The 17,309-nt window shown below is 43.8% G+C and overlaps 1 protein-coding gene across 9 annotated transcripts in view; it reads right to left on the minus strand.

Moving 5' to 3' along the window:
* arhgef2 (rho/rac guanine nucleotide exchange factor (GEF) 2) overlaps positions 1 to 17,181 on the minus strand; it is a 54,264-nt gene extending 37,083 nt beyond the window's left edge. For 2 of the 9 annotated variants that reach the window (XM_042105744.1, XM_042105737.1), the window contains exons 1-7: positions 16,517 to 16,720; positions 14,033 to 14,146; positions 13,342 to 13,571; positions 10,211 to 10,382; positions 9,290 to 9,377; positions 7,508 to 7,547; positions 6,928 to 7,081 (exon numbers count right to left, since the gene is read on the minus strand). In XM_042105744.1, the coding sequence (XP_041961678.1) occupies positions 6,928 to 7,081; positions 7,508 to 7,547; positions 9,290 to 9,377; positions 10,211 to 10,382; positions 13,342 to 13,571; positions 14,033 to 14,068 (720 nt within the window). In that variant the 5' untranslated portion in view covers positions 14,069 to 14,146; positions 16,517 to 16,720. Of the gene's footprint in view, positions 1 to 6,927; positions 7,082 to 7,507; positions 7,548 to 7,738; positions 7,909 to 9,289; positions 9,384 to 10,210; positions 10,383 to 11,559; positions 11,786 to 13,341; positions 13,572 to 13,921; positions 13,991 to 14,032; positions 14,147 to 16,516; positions 16,721 to 17,036 lie in introns of those variants that run through there. The other 7 variants (XM_042105736.1, XM_042105734.1, XM_042105735.1 and 4 more) reach the window with 6 other exon arrangements.
* Between the last annotated feature and the right edge of the window lie 128 nt (positions 17,182 to 17,309).

Genomic DNA, 17,309 nt, shown 5'->3' on the forward strand with positions numbered 1-17,309 from the left:
AGTGTAATACTAACCTTCTTTCAGACTTGACCAATAGCGTTCAAGTATCTCTCATTGTTGTCCGCCCAGTGGGCTGCTGTCTACTAATCTTATGTCCAATCATATTTAATTCCCATCGCCTCGTTTTCATAACCCCACCTACAGTTATACAGGCTGCAGTGTGTTCCACGTCCACGACTGGAGAGAAGGAGGAACACCCATTTCCTCAGCACCGCATACAGACCCTTCTTAGAGAGGCGCACACATACCAAGTCTTTCGGCAAGGGGGATTCGAGCTGACTGTGGGATCATGATTTATGATCCTACAGTCAGCTATATGATTATATGATAATGTGATGTGGAATTCAGCCTTATACTGACCTCACCGTAATTTATATGGATGGAATGAAAATATAATTGTAGGAAATGAAAATAGGACGATGTAATTAACCTATTCTTATCACATTTGCTGTGGCCCACTGGGCCAAACCAGGACATAACATGAAAAAAATATGCTGTAGTAAGAGAATGAATGGTATGATCCATACCAAAAGGTATGAAGGTCTTTGTGGAATCATGAAAAAAAAGACAGATGCACAGCATAGCGGTAGGCTACATGACCACCGCAAAAAGTGCTGCATGTTGCTTAGCTTACTATCTGAAGAACACAAATCACATTTATTCTCCATTTTCCACCATCCCTTACATCTGCAAGTCCCTGTTCACTTCAAGTCTTACATGCTCTCCCCTTAGTTGCTCAATGCTCAGTGATTATTGAAACTCTGTTTTCTGCTAATATAAATATTCATTCTGAATACACATAGCACAGGCACACTTCTACAAATATATGGTTGTCAAAATGCATCACTGTGTGTGTGTGTGTGTGTGTTTGTGTGCTGGCTCATATGGCGACTGTATTTCTGTGTGCGTCTTTACAAACTTGTATGAACTGCCATGTCTCTTTGTGTGTGTGTGTGTGTGTGTGGTGTGTGTGTTGTTGTATGCATGTGTTTGTTAGTGTGTGCATGTGTTTGTTAGTGTGTGTGTGTGCGTGTGTGTGATGGTGATTCGGAGCTCTGTCTTAAACTCGGTGTGTACTGTATGTGTGAATCAGTGTGTCCTCTCTGTCTTTCAGAAGGTAACATGGTACGTATAAAAAATAAGTAAAAGCAGTCTCTGTTTGCACTCCATTTTACATCCACCATAACAGCTCTGCTCCACGTCATACTGAACCACCACATACATGGCAATTTCTTCACTGTTTCCTCACTTTTTGCTTGCAGGTTTCTCTGCAGAGCTCCCCCTACAGCTTCAGAGTATATATTTTACGACACTCCTCAATCGTCGGTCTGCCGTTTCCTCTTTCCCTGTTTCTTCCGACAACAGTTTACTCGCTTTCTGTTTCTTTTCGCTGGCTTTGCCATGACAAATGTCTGAGAAACTCCATCGCTACCTTGTTCTAGCCGGTGCCTGGTGTGTATGTGTGTAGTGCAGTAAAGCAATTTGTTACATCGCGAGGCTGCGAGACTCCTTGTTCTGTCAACCACCCATTATTCACATCCATCCATCATTTACCATGGAGTACAGCAATTGCTGCCCTTGGAATTTAAATACCTTCAGCCTACCGTCTCAATTTGTTTGCTAAATGTAAGGTTGCTAGCACCGTACCCCAAATTAACCTCTGGCTTGGTTATATCCATACATAATAATGACTGGTGAACTGTGCTCGTTGTTTTGCACTCACGTCCCGTGAGTGGATGTTAGTGTTGCTCTCTGGTGTTTGCCCCCTACGGCAGCTGTAAAATTATTTCCTGCTGTGTCGTCCATTCCCTCAGTTTCCCACCCTACTGGAGACAGCTACAGCAAACACTTTGACCCTAAAAAGCAATGTGATATCTCTATATATCTACACACTTACTGGAGGTGCGGTTTCAGTACACTTTATTGATCTAAATGGCTTGTTTTTGCCAATTTCATACAATACAGAAGTTCATAATTGTTTTTCTATTACAGTCTGCTAAAATGCTAATTTCACTGTGACTTCATGTGCTTATTTCACAACTAAAAAAAGCACAACATGTATCAAAATAAATAAAGTATCAATGGGTAATCTTCCCTGGTTCGCTGGAAATTACAAATTGGATCTCTATGGCTGATGTGTGTGTACACAACGGCACACTTCAACACAATTCTCATACGCTGTATTTCTACAGTGGGAGAAATAAAGATTCCCATGTGGTGCCATGTGCCTGAGCAGCCATTTTGTAGAAATACACCCACAAAAACAATCACACGCAACCCCCTCAGACTCACCCACACACTTCACTAATGAGTTACTGTGCAGCTGGCCCCTTTCTTCTGCACATCATGTAAACACACACACACACACACACACACACACACACACACACACACACACACAGATGCAGATAAAAACAGATGCAGGTGTGGAGAGGCTAAGTGTGTGGGCCTGAGTACTCCCTTACTGATATCTGAGGCCCTGCAAAGGCAGAGCCTCTGCCACCCCTTTTCCATTCACATTGTCTAGCAGACCCTGTCCAAGGTCAAGGGCACCATTCCTCCCTTCAAGAGGTTCCTGACAACAGTTGAGGACTAAGGGCATGGCATTCAGGTCATGTCGAGGAACCTGGAAGTTGTCAACATGGAGAACTCTATTCTAGTGAGGGTGAAAACTGAAACACTGCAAATGTTAGTAAATAAACACACACTCCTGGCCAAAAGGAGACAGCAGCAAGTCTGCTGTAAGAACATCATTGCTTCTTATAAAAAAATTTAAAAAATTCTAGAAAACATGAAAGGTGTCAAATGATGGACACATTGATCTAGACCAGAGGATTTGGTGAGTCTTTTCCAAAAGCATCTCACTATGAGGGACAGTGATATACTGTGTATTGGCACATATCATTTCATAATGACAGAGGCACTGTATTGCTAATGTGAAGATGGCTTCCACAAAAGACAGCCATTTATGCTCACAGCCCATTTACATGCCTGGCTTTTAAGTGTTTTCACAACACAGACATTTATGAGGCAGACAGAACCGTTGCTAAGGGGCAACTACAAAGCTGTAACTGTTAATTCAAGTTTGTGTGTGTGTGTGTGTGTGTGTGTGTGGGGGGGGGGGGGTGCAGTGAGTTTGAATGGTGTGCAGATTTTATTCAAATGCATCAGAGGTGTGAAAATGGTCCCCGTGGGTTCATGAACTGTGAAAGCAGCCTGAGCAGAATGTGTTGGGCGTGTAAAAGCCGTTGTTAGTTCTAATGTGCACGGCGTCTGGTCAGTGGAATGGGGTGATATTAGATAATGCACAGGTGTTAAGTGAGGCACAGGCCAGCTATTCAGCGCTGTCACCAAGCAGTGCGATCCCAATACAGTGAAGCTACTTTTGTGAGGGGCCATTGTGAGGGAAACAGTGTCTGACACTGAAATGTGTGTGTGTGTGTGTGTGTGTGTGTGTGTGTGTGTGTGTGTGTGTGTGTGTGTGTGCGTATCTGTGTATCAGTGAGAGAGACCCACACACAATGACAAGCAAAGAAAAGAGAGAACAAGAACAGGCAGAGAAGTAGAGACAGAGAGAGGACAAGCGAATAAATGAAAGGAATAGTTCTTTATGGACGAGAGGCAGAAGTGAAACGACAAGCCATTTTGATGAACTGGTACCAGCTGTGATGAGGGGCAGTGGTGGTAGATGTCACAAACTATTACCATCACATAGACTGCCGCTCTGGTATGTTAGTAATGAGATAAGCAGGAGAGCAGAGAAAGAGAGAGGGAAAGAGAGATAGAAAGAGGGAGAGAGAGAGGGGGGAGAGAGAGAGATAGAGAGAGAAAGAACACAAGAGGGCGACACAAGAGGTTCACTTTAAAGGCACCTTTAACAGTTTTTTGTTAAAGGTGCCCCCCCCCCCCCTCTGTTAATTTGCTAAGTTAACATTAGACAGGCATCCTATTGGGAGGCAGACATTTATGAGTTTTCATATCCACTGCTGTTAGTAGCTGCCTCTGTTTGTCCCGGGCACTGTAGGGTAAGAGCATACTTCAGTCTACCTCCAGATGGCTTCTGGGTGGAAAACCGGGGAGGGGTGAGAGAGAGAGAGAGAGGTGGAGGGAGCGGGAGGCCCCGCTGATGCAATCCTGCCATCAGTCGGAGAAACTATCCAGCTGGGCCAGGGAGGAGTGCTGGGGTGGGGAAGGAGGAGGAGGAGCTGGGAGGAGCGGGGCGGGAAAGGCTGGGGGTGGAGTAGGCTAGGATGGAGGTCTACGGGAACTAAACTTCGACCAGAAGCTTTTAGCTTTGGGTGGATTGGGTGGAACAAACCAAATAATGTAGCGTTCACACACCAGACAAGAGAACATGCTCTTTCTCTGTCTCTCTCTCTCTCTCTCTCTCTCTCTCTCTCTCTCTCGCATGCACACACAAAAGACATATACAATCTATCTTCTTTTGCACAACACAGATGTCCACAGATACCGCTGACAGTAAATCATACATCTCTGTACACAACATTACTTGAGAAAACTTTGTCTATACTACATCAAAAGCAAAGACTACACTCATAAAACAAATGTGTTGTCCATATCTGGACACAGAGGTGTGTTAAAAAAACAACGCAAGTTGTGTTGTTTTCAACACATTTGTTTTAAGAGTGTACAGAGCATACACCGGTACAGAGCTACACCAGTACAGAGATACACCGGTACAGAGCTACACCGGTACAGAGCATACACCGGTACAGAGCTACACCGGTACAGAGCTACACTGGTACAGAGCTACACCGGTACAGAGCATACACCGGTACAGAGCTACACCGGTACAGAGCTACACCGGTTCCGCAACTGAAGCACTCCGTTCACAGAGCTTCTTCTTGCAACAATAAGCTGCCACTGTAATCAGTGCAACTGGCTACACCAGACGTAACAGTGGCGCATATGTTCAAAAAAATCTAAAACTATTTTTTACGCTCTGCAAACAGAGTGCTTCAGATGCGGACCCGGGGTAGCTTCCCTATGAGCATCCTTCGCTCAACATTTATTTTTGACTGTGACTTCATTATTTTCAGCTGACTGTGGCTTTCTGGCAAGAAGGATTTTTTAGTTTGTTGCATGGAGGCCAGTCTGTTCATATATTCTTTCCTTTTCTAGTCACTTAACTTAACTCTCTTCTCTTGCTTGTTCTCTTAAGCTAACACACAAGCATATGCCAAAACATACACACTCCAGAGAAAAATGGGGCGTCTATAGCAGAGTAGTTCAATACAGTTGTTTAGTTTGGTCCATTGCACCTCAAAACCCACAGACAGGGTGTGGATCTGAGCAAACGTGGCAAGAACACATCATGTGAAACACACACACACAAACACACACAAAGAGAGAGAGAGAGAGAGAGATAGAGAGAGAGAGAGAGACAAAAATTAACTTGAATGCACATGCATCAGACAATGCACCTTGCATACATCTGGAAACACAACAAACACTCAAACACTGACACCACACACACACACACACACACACACACACACACACACACACACACACACAGACAGGCACCGGATGGATGCTGTCATTCACCCAAAAATAGACACATGGGGCGGGCAATTTTGCAGGCCAAGCCGCTGGGTGATGATGTCACCGCACAAACAAACTGTTGCGCTTCAGCGACACGGCGACTGAGTGAGCCGACAGAGGAGACCTTAGAGGCTCTGGCCCTCAGAAGGGCAGCTGCTACCATCTGGCAGGGCCCTGATAAGACACAGCCACCCCTTCCTCATCAGACAGATAGCATTAAAGAAATCCCTTAATTCAGAGGGAATAATTAACAGCTTTGACCTTTAGCTGAGGACAAGGGGAAGCTGGTCACTCTTTTCCACCCTCAGGTCTTGCTGCTTGCCAAGACTCCCCTCAAAATGGAGAAATAGACTGCTCTCCACCCCAGAGGGTGGCTGATCTTGTCATTCGATGGGGCTACTTGATAACGGATCATGGGAAAGGGAACTGGCCTGTCTTTGGGGCATTTGTCTGAATGCTGTTTTTACTAGGAATGTGTGCAGAATGGGTCCAGATGTGAATGGGCACAGTGCTGTGCCTCTTGTTATGCTGAGCAGATAAGTGGTTCAGTAACAGTGCCAGGAGCCCATCTCAATACACCGCTGCCCCCATCTGGCCAGTCTGTGCCATTACGAGTGCAAAAAAACAGTAGGTCTCATAATAATTCACAATGCCCATTGCCCATCAGACCTGTTTACACTGCAGTAATTTAATAATTGAATTATGTTGTCAAATATAACTTTGCTATTATTCACCCCACTCCAGACACCCACCCCAGAGTTACAAAAATGTGTGAACACCACCCAAAGACATCTCACTTGTGAAATGACACACTCATCAAAAAGAGACCAGTCAGATATGAGACCAGTACAACCTGTAGAAGACGATATGTGTACACACAGCACACATATCACCCATGGCGATGATATCTGTATTATCCGTTTCTATCTTCATACACTACTACATGTTACAATAAACTGATCAGTGATGAAGACACTGCATATAAATGCGGAACCAGATAAGACAAACATCTGACCATAAAAAGATGAGTTAAAATTGATGTAGAGACATTTTCTCATAAGATACTGCTTCCTGTTCAACACACCCATGGGTAGCACAGAAGAGGAAGTGATCATACCTCCCACCCATATCTCAGACTTACTCGAATCCTCAGTTTCACTCTGACATTCTTTTCTCACAATCATACAGACAGACATACACACACACACACACACAAACACACACACACACACACACACACACACACACTTGGCTCTCAATCACATTTAAATTCACTCCACACTTCTCCTCTCTCCACTCTCTCTCAACCACATTTTTCTACTCCACACTTCTCCACTCTCCTTCTCTCTATTCTGCGCTTACCTTGCGATTCCCGGCCATCTTGCGCAGGAAGCTGAGTGTTCGGCCCAGGGGGCTCCCGGTCTTGTCCCCCCTCTCCTCCCTGAGCCCGTCTTGGCCCTCCGTTCTCCCCTCTCTCCCCCACAACACAGAACCCAGCTCACTGTCTGCATCCACACTGGACACAAACACAAACACACAAATACGTAATGTACATAAGCACAAATACAGACAAGCACATTTACCTTAGCCAGCCAGGTAAATGTATACAATGTAAATGTATGCTCCCATTCTCAAACTACTTCCCGTTCTATGTACTGTAATTACTACATTAACAGCTGATGAACTAAAGCAAGTTGAAATACATCTTGATATATTACCCAGCTGACCTATATTATTTTCCAGCCCCTTGTTATACGGCTGAATGACAGTATTTGTGCAAGAATCAAAAACTTAATTTGCACCACAGTTGCCAAAACAACACATAATCTATAGTATATATAAAAACATTAGACTCTTGCCGTGCTTAATAGCAAAGTCAGTGGCATATTACTTAGCAGTTGTCATGCAAGGACGGTTTAAGGAGAGAAAAGTGGTGACCTACCTCTGTGTAGACCCTCCAAACGCCGATCGGAGAGAGGAGCCTGTGGGGAAAACAGATAGACCAACACTGAGGCTGTGGCTTCCAGGACAGGCAGAGCTGAACACTCACTCACATCAGGCCCCGTAAATCTCTCCCACAGGCTATCACAGGCAACACAGGCTATCAAGGCATCCTCTCAGTTTGTATAGCTCAAACTCAGTCAGGCCAGGCCAAAAGAGACTCTCTTCTCACCGAATCATTAGTTCCAACGAGTACAAACGTTGTGAAATGAAAGAAAATGGTATGAATAAATATGGAAAAAAAGGTAAAATAAAATAAAGTCAGATAGATAAGAGAAACAGCTCCAGAGCGCAGGCTAGCTCTCCTTTTCCCTGTTCTTTTGTGCACTAACGACAGGCGCAGCCACAGAGAGAACAAACACAGGAAGAGCGCTTCCGCATAACTGCGCACACACCAAGAGCCGCACGCCAAGACACTCTCGCACACATCCTCAGATGTGTTACACACTCGGGCACACACCGAAATGTGGCCCGCTTTGACAAACACCTCACTAACCCATGCTGTGAACTACATCTACCTTGAAACACACACACACACACACACACACACACACACACACACACATATACACATGCACACACACACACACACACACTCAGACAGACATACATATGCACACACCCTTGCACGCATATATACCTAATTCACCCTGACCGACATACACTGTACTGACAAAAACCACAGATTCGTGGCATGAAGATGCGCACAAACCTTGGACACAAACCAATACACAAAAACACACAAACACACTGCTTTTTTGCACTTCTGCTTAGACACAAACAGCATTTTGTTGTCTCTGTATTTGTATTTGTATTGTTTAATCTAATCTAATCTAAATTTGCGCACATTTGCATGCAACAACCTTTTTCACATAGACCCACATAGACACTTTCACCATGACAACAAACATCGTTGTACACAGGACACTGAAGCAAGCACATGCACAAAAGCAGTGCTAACTTGAATGAAATGGAGTTGTTTGTCTCAACACATCCTAAACATCAGCCAAATTCCTCACAGCCTGATGTCCTAGTGTTCACAAGGTCCACAAATCAGCTTGTGACACATTTAATTCCAGCTTCCAACCACTAATGTGATTAAAAAAAGAGACTGCACAAAGATAGAGATAGATGGAGAAAGATGGATAGAGTGGTGATACTAAAAGGAGGATCTTACATCTGTAAACCCGTACACAGACATACTGAACACAGGAGAACACTCTGTGTTGTGTGCTGTACAAAACACTCACACACACACACACACACACACACACACACCTGGACTGTCTGGTCTGACCAATTATTCATAAAACACATACACCAGCAAAGTGGTTGTGACTTCATTGCTGTTTCTTTTGTCTCTGTTAGTCTTTTTGGCTGCAGTATTACAGGGGGGGCGATTGATTTCCATGTCATTTGGTGGAGGGGTGTAGCATGGGCCTAAGAGGAACCCATTAAATGTTGGAGCGGATCTGAATCACCAGGAAATTCCAATTATTCTTCAGTTTTGTTAAGACGGTGATAGAGCATTTGGCCTCTGAATGCACCTTGAGTTATCACTGTTATGCCTGTAATGTTCTGGACTGCTATGGTAGTGCTAGTGGGATGTAGTGATTGTACCATAAACTATTCATTTTAATATTAATGGTTATTGGTGTCTTTGTAAGTATGCTAAATACCATAAACATAAACATAAACATCAACATAAACATGTAATGGGTACCTGACACATGGTATTGAGGAGGCATCTGCTTGCTGGGAGACACACAGAGGGCAGGGGCCGATGCACTGCAACTCTGCATCTGAGACGCCTGCTCCTGAAACACACACAACACAGCACCTATGAAATAATTACAACACACACACACACACACACACATGCACACACACACACACACACACACACACACACACACACACACACACACACACACACACACACACATACACACACACAAACACACACGCACACACACACTCTCTCTCTCACACACACACACTCACAAACACACACATCAGAGCCTGAAACACATGCAACACAGCGGTATAATTACGTATACGTGTTACGTATAAACACAGTCCTAAAAAGTACTAAAATCTGAGATCCCACTCCTGAAACACTCATCAATGCATCTCTGTCTAGACACACCCTATCCATGTTTGTCTTAACACACACATACACACAAACCTGAGATGCATCATCTTGATTGAATACAAAATCAATAAGCTTAACTTGATCCAACCATCATTATCCTATATTCACAATCTCTCAAGTATCATCACACCCATAGGATACTCTCTCAATCGCAAGAATGGACACAGTAAAATTAACTGCTACTTACAATCTATCACGCTCTCCCAACCCGCAACAACTTCTGTTCAGAGTGAGAGTTAAATTTAACACCTGAGGTGTCACTATCAGTTGCTGAAGGTGTCAAACAGTAACCACAAATTGAATTGACGCACGCACATACACAACCTGAAATGCTCACACCCATATGAATGCAAATATTGCTCACACTTGACTGGACTACACCATTCAAATCTTTTATGCTATCTACCTATGACTCTCTCCTTATCAGGAAACTCATTGGGGGCACACCTCCTACTCCCTACCACATTTAACCTTTGACCTTTATCTCACCTCCAATAGAGGGAAGATCTGTGGCTGTGAGCCTGCCTCCTCCTCAGTGAGTGACAAGAGGGACTCGACCTGGGTGTAGTGGGTGATGGGGGCCCGACGGGGGTCCCGCCCCCCCAGAGCCCCAAACAACAGCCTTTCCATGTCCACAGGGTCCAGATTCTCCATACTCAGGCTGCACCATGGGAGAGTACAGGGAGGAAAGAGGAGGAGATGAGGAGGAGAGAAAGACAAGTAGATGGACAGAATGAAAAGACATGATTGCAGAAGAAAAGATGCAAAGAGAGGGGGAAAAAAAAGAACAGTTAAACCGTGGAGCACTCACAGAGAATTGACAATAAATTAACAAGCGTGTATGGAAAGAAATCTGTGCCTTACCAACCTGGAACCTGTTTGACAAGATCTGGCTTAACCCTACTAGATAGTCCTTGACTCACCTGCAGTGATTACACTGATAACAACTGTTTGACGCTTGCGTAAAGGTATGACCACTCCAAACACAACAATCAGCGTGATGGCTATAGCCAAAATCCCCAACATCCCAATGGTCACAAATGGCAGTAAAGCGAGGATAAACATGAAGAAAAATCCCAGAGCATATCCTCCAATCACAGCTAAAACCACCAGTATTCCGTACAAAACAACACATCTTAGATTCAGTTCCATTGTGATAATTCAAGGCTGCACTTTTGGTCGAGCACTAACAACCCAAAAGAGATTCACTTCGGGAGATGCACAATGACGACATAGACTGACGGCTGGGACATGGGATTGGCTAGAGAGACGACAGTACAATGGTAGCACACAGCCACCCGTCACAATGAGCCTCAATGTTGCAATGACAGTGTGTGTAGACTCTGAGATGAGTACACAATAGGCACCCACATCTCCCCCTCTATCTCTCAGTAATACACATAGACACGCGAAGGAAACCACAGAAAAAGCCAGAGGCCTTGATTCAGTATGTCTTTTCTCTCTTATTGTTTAACACACACACACACACACACACACATACACACACGTTTTTCTCTGTCTTTCATGCTCTGTGTTCCTCTGTATTTAACTCTATTTTACTTTGATATCATTCTTCCATACTTAAAGTCATACTTCTATTACTTCATCTTGTTTTCCTATACTCAACTCAATCCAAACAACAAAGTTGACATAATAAGCAGATACAAATTCAACATTAATAAGACCATAGTTACACTTAACAATAAAGCCATAAGTAAACATTTAGCGGCCGGAACAGTACATGATGAACCAGCAGTAGATTCCATTTCTGAACATCCAACACCGAAACTAGAACTTGAGCATGTGCAATCGACGATAAAGACTTAACTTGAACATACATTTCTCAAACCTGTACTTCACCCAAGCTCTCTGCACCAGGCCACAGTCTCTCCTTGTCTCGTCAGCAAGCATGTCTTACAGTCAGCAAGCATGTCTTAGTCCCTCATAATTCACTCAGTCGAGTGTCTGCCACTCAGAGAGAGAACAAAAAAGTGAAAAAGAGACCCACTCATACCCGAGAGGGGAACTGTGATACAGGAAGTAGTGATGACTCTAGGTGATAGAGAGAGAGAGAGAGGAAGAGAGAGAGAGAGAGAGAGAGAGAGAGAGAGAGAGAGAGAGAGAGAGAGAGAGAAGAGGCCTGTAAGCATGCTACTCTTCACAGCCAATACTGGCTGTCAAAGGGTGAGAGCCAGATATAGGGAGAGAACAAAAGTGATTAGACAATCAGGGAAAACAGAGGTCTTCCCAGGCCACCTAAAACAGCACTGATAAGAACAAAGGCATGGCAGCTCTGGTGATAAAGAGCTCGGACTGTTGCTGGGAGCACACCACAGATAAAGCCCTATGAAAATATGCTCAGAGAGACAGAGAAAGAGAGAGGGACACAGGGGGAGAGAGAGCAAGCTGGTGAGTTCAACACCATTCTCCCACAGCAGAGCAGAAGGATGCAAGCATATGTACAGTATATATCTGCGACAGGAACCTGGTGACAAGCAAGGAAACATCTGAAGAGAATCAAACAGAGGAGACTAAAGCAGGTCTCGCACACCAGGAGAAAGGTATGAGCTCCTTCTATGTACCACGTACATTATGTACTCCATAATTCTGTCTCTGAGACCATGACAAGAACTAGAGCTAAAATATTACTAAGAGTCAAAAGGAGACCTTTTTAGACAGCTCTGTGTCATTAAACTTATGTGTTAGCATCGCTATTACCAGACTGAGGACAAACTGTTGTGAATGCTAAATACTTAACCTCAGTGTTAGATCTAAGCTATGTAAAACCCCTTGAGACAATTTTAATTGCTTTGACACTATGTAAATAAAACTGAATTTAAAATACTGTGGCGCAAACAGGATTTCACTGTCAAGGCTGCAAATACCGCTCTTAATCCCTTTGAGTAAATAGAGCCATCAGTTTCAGCTTTGTTATCACTATTCCTCTTTCATAATTAGCATTTAGTGACACAGCTCTCTACAGTTTGCCAGAAACCTACATTCAAAAAGTGCTTAACACCCTGAGGGAACTAGATCAATGACTTAATGTAGTTAATGACAACTACCAGGCACAACTTAAGGGTCTGATTCTGATACGTAGGCAACTTTTCGAGCAATGTTGCTGGGCAACCACATAACCGGTTCCATTTATTCTGATTGGATGATCATTTGCCTACTGATGATTAAAGTTTACCAGGAAAGATATTGTTGCCCAATATCAATGGGAACATGCCAGAACCACAAAAACAAGGAACATTGCCCAGCAACATTGCTCAAAAAGTTGCCCCATGTATCATCAGCTTAACACAGTACACTGTTGGTCAAATTCAGTGAACTGCCCCTCACTGTCCTCTAGCTGTCTATTCTGTGTGTTTGTGTGTGTGTGTGTGTGTGTGTGTGTGTGTGTGTGTGTGTGTGTATGTGTGTGTGTGTGTGTGTGTGAGCCAATCAACATATTCCTTAGGCATTCCTTTAATAATAATTTAATACATTAATAATAATATCAAAAATATTTTTGCCAGACCAGATCAGTCAAGAACTAATGTTTGAGTAGCCTCCCGTCCTCAGGTCATTGATTTCCACCTTGATGTCCCACTCCTAACTCCTGCTGTCTAATTTACCTGCGCTGATCCCATGGCATATTGGCCAGCAACACAGCTCCAGGTTGCCAACTATGTCTGCGTAGGGTGTCCATCTGCCCTGGAGACAACGTTGGGGGCCTCCTGAATTTCACCCCACCATCGGAAGGAGGAGGAGATGGGCAGGGAGAGCAGGGTGGAGGAGCTGGGCAGGGCACACAGCGACCCACTGGCATGGGGGACCCTGGTATACTGGGAGGTGTGGCGATCATCTGTGAAGAGATAATGGCAGGGGTTTTGGGAGAAAATTAAAAACCAAATCATGGTAACGCTAGCACTGGGATTACAATTAGTCTTGGCGACTTTTATGATGATCATATACCTTTATCTTTGTCTGTACTCACATGCTTTATCGTGTTAGTTATACCTTAAATTATGGATGTTACACTGAAACAGTTCAACATGACTACACAGTGTGTGGATGGTAGGCCTAGCCTTGCATCAATGTGTACTTGGAAACTTATTTTCAAAAGATTTATCTCAGTGCTCCATTGGAAGTCAGTCTGAACCTGAAACTGTGTCATCAGATAGCCTACATTAAAGGTCATCTACAGTAGCTTACATCAAGGTATTTGTGTCAGTGCAAACAAAGACATTCTCAAGAAGTAAAGTCCCTTGCAGAAAGCGATAAAATCTCTTTTGGTTATCAACAATCACTCCAGAGAAATGTCACCATGTGCATCAGAGTTGGATCGTTCTCAGGTCCCATTGGATGTTATGCTGGTCACTCCCCCTAGTGGCACGAAGTCATTGCCACCATTTCTTTTGAAGGGTCTTGCAGGGTTTCCTGATAAAGACAAAATACCTGTTCTTATCTCTGCCACAGGATGCTTTTGGATTACAGAGGCATTCATTATTCTCTGTATAAGCTTCCTTGTTCAGCTTGACAGATTTTGTTTAATAAATGGCTGCTATTCAGGTGGGTTCCGTGACAATGAAGAGAGGTTACAATTCATCCACAGGTCTTCCACAGAAAAAAAAAAAAACAGACATAAGAATAGCCTTCAGCTATGACTGTATACAAGAAAGAAAGGGGGAGAGGTACCTGTAGACATACATAATGGAGACAAATAGACAGTGAAAGAAAGCGAAGAAATGAGGAGAGGAAAGAAATCATATGTCTGCATGAGATAAAGAACCACACTCCAAACCAGAGTACACTGTAGTAAGTACCCCACACCCAGCTGTACCCAGCACTATATGTTACGCCGCCTGTGAGAGGCCCATTAGGATTGGAGAACTCAGATAAGGCAGAGAGTTCCTCCAGCTCCGGATGGCACCAGCGTCCAGAGAGAGGCCCTGCACTGACAGCAGACACATGGTCTCCATCACAGAGAATGCACAGAGTGAGAGAGAGGAGGGAGTAAACACCTCCATGGACATAGAATTTTTCTCCTGTGTGCATACATGTACGCGTGTATGGGGCTGGGACGTATGAGATGCATGTCAGTGGGTGGGTCTACACGTGTGTACGTGTGTGTGTGTGTGGGAGGGGGATTTATGTTGGGAGTGCATGCCTTAGCCTGTATGTCTATTCGTGTGTGCGTGCCTGTGTGTGTGTGTGTGTGTGTGTGTGTGTGTGTGTGTGTGTGTGTGTGTGTGTGTGTGTGTGTGTGTGTGTGGGAGGGGTGTAGACATGAGCTGGGTGTGTATGTGATTATGTAGACACTAGGAAAACAATATCAAAGTGAAGAAAGAGAGAAAAGCAATGAATAGATAAAGAACGAAAGAAAAGTATATGTGACAATCTTCAAGGTGGATCTGATCACAGATAAATGCTAAAATATACATGTGCCATTAGGATCATGTGCATGATGGAATGTCATCAGACCACTTCAGAATCCTCCCTGTGGTACAAGTTCAGGATATCACTTTGCATCTCACTTTGCACAATCAACCATATGGCATCCCTCTATTCATTTATTTACATAATACTGACTTTGCCCTCTTCAGTAGGCCTATCTTCCTTTCAAAACACATAGGGACAAGGTTTACATTCCTTGCCATAAACGTTTTATTCAACTCTCAAAGAAGGGAATTAAACACTGGTTATTCAAGACAAAAAAGTAAACAAAGAGTTTGTGCGCAAGCTGGAAACTGGGTGTTGGACACCAAGTAAGCACTAGTAAGCAAACAACTAATTTCTTGTGGGCAGGCTTAAATTTAGACCAGACCAGAGGCATGAATTGTCCTTCCCTCCTCCCCCGCATTTTCACTTTGGGGTCACAGGCAACAAACCAGAAAGGAATGTAAACAACATGAGACAAACAGGTAGGGCCGAAGGAGTAACATGGGCTAGTGCATGACCTCACACCCTACCATGTCACTTCTCCGAAAAGTGCATTATCAACTTACTTACAATACTTCTGGTATTTAATTCTTACAGTTGGCATAGACCAATACCTGACCTAGGCAATGTGTTAAACTAAACATCACAGCAAACAAACTGGCATTCCAGGGTTTCTTATCATTATGGCTCTTGCAGGCAGTTCCAAACAAGTAGTGTTCCGGGAAATACCCATGTAGACCATTAACTGACATAATCCAAACAGTTAGGTCTACAACTGACGTTGTAGCAAAACATCAAATGTTTGTCATTCAAATACATGTGTGATATTTCCCGGTGACTGTGTGACTGGGGTGGACTACTGAAAGAATTAATCAACTTTTTTTAAACATAATGTGAAGAGTCACCAAGGCTGTGTTAGAGGTTTGATGCCTTTGTTAAGACATTAAATATTAATCGCTCTTATCATTATAGCTCTTGCAGACACGGTTCCAGACAAGTTAGTGTCATTACCTAACAGGTTTCGGCAATTAATCTACCCATGTAAACTATTAACTAACATAATCAAAGCAAAATTCAAATACTTAAAACTGTTATTGTGGCATATCCTTATAGTCTACCCATATCAATTGTTAGTGACTGGGATAACCTACTAGGCTACAGAAGTAATTCTTCATCAACGGTTTTTTAGACATAGGCCTAATATGAAAAGTCACAAACACTATAGGCCTGGGGATTAGGAGAAATATGATGTCTATGTTAAAAAGGACCATATAAACTTCGTTGTTAGCTAAATCTTTTTTACGGCCCCCTACTAGGTCAAGTGACTCAAGTCAAGATATCAGTTGCTCTAACAATAGACCAACTCACCTGTTCTGTGGTATTACTGCTCCCAGATGCTGCCAAAAGCCACTGGCAAAAATGTAAAATAGCCTAGTCCGACTTTGAATACGAATTAGAAGCGTCGTTTAGTCAAAATAGGACTCATCCAGGTCTTTCCACTAAGGACCTTCACTCGTGAAGCTCGGACCTGAAACCGTTCCACAGGTGAGTCGTTCGTCATTTGATCTGGAGCCTAGTGTGTGTTAAAGCTACACTATACCACTCCCACAACTTGCTTTTTCAAGTATCTTACCTGACCGCCTCTGTACCATATCCTGTTTCCTTACCAGTTTCGTTACAATGTCTTCGCCGGTGGATAATTGACTCGCTTGTCTGTGCGTTTGTGCGTGCCTGCCTGTGTGAGTCGCGCGCCTCGCGTCAGTGCCAATTATATTACATAGGCTATAGCCTACTTTCTGATGTTTGACAGCCAGCGACAACGTGCAAGTATAAATCACACACATATCTCGTTGACAGGTTCATTTTTAAATTATGAGATCATACTCACATTTAGCCTATCAAAGACCCCTTTTTTGTGCTTGGTTGCGTCTGTTGTGAATCGCTCTATGGCAACGGCCTTCCTCCCGCGACTGAACAGATCTGATGGCTGACTGCCTTTGGCGACTGAGAGAGGTCCGAGGCGGGTCGTCTGCTAGAGCACTCGCATGGGCAGCGTTAGGAATTTAGAGAGTGAGAGAGCATTATTATTTCCCTTGCCTCCCTCTCTCCCTCAAAGAATGCTGACTCCTTGGATACTTGGATGCCCTCGCTTGCCATGCCA

This window comes from Alosa sapidissima, chromosome 10, assembly GCF_018492685.1.
Source record: "Alosa sapidissima isolate fAloSap1 chromosome 10, fAloSap1.pri, whole genome shotgun sequence".
In the NCBI taxonomy this organism is placed as follows: Eukaryota; Metazoa; Chordata; class Actinopteri; order Clupeiformes; family Clupeidae; genus Alosa; species Alosa sapidissima.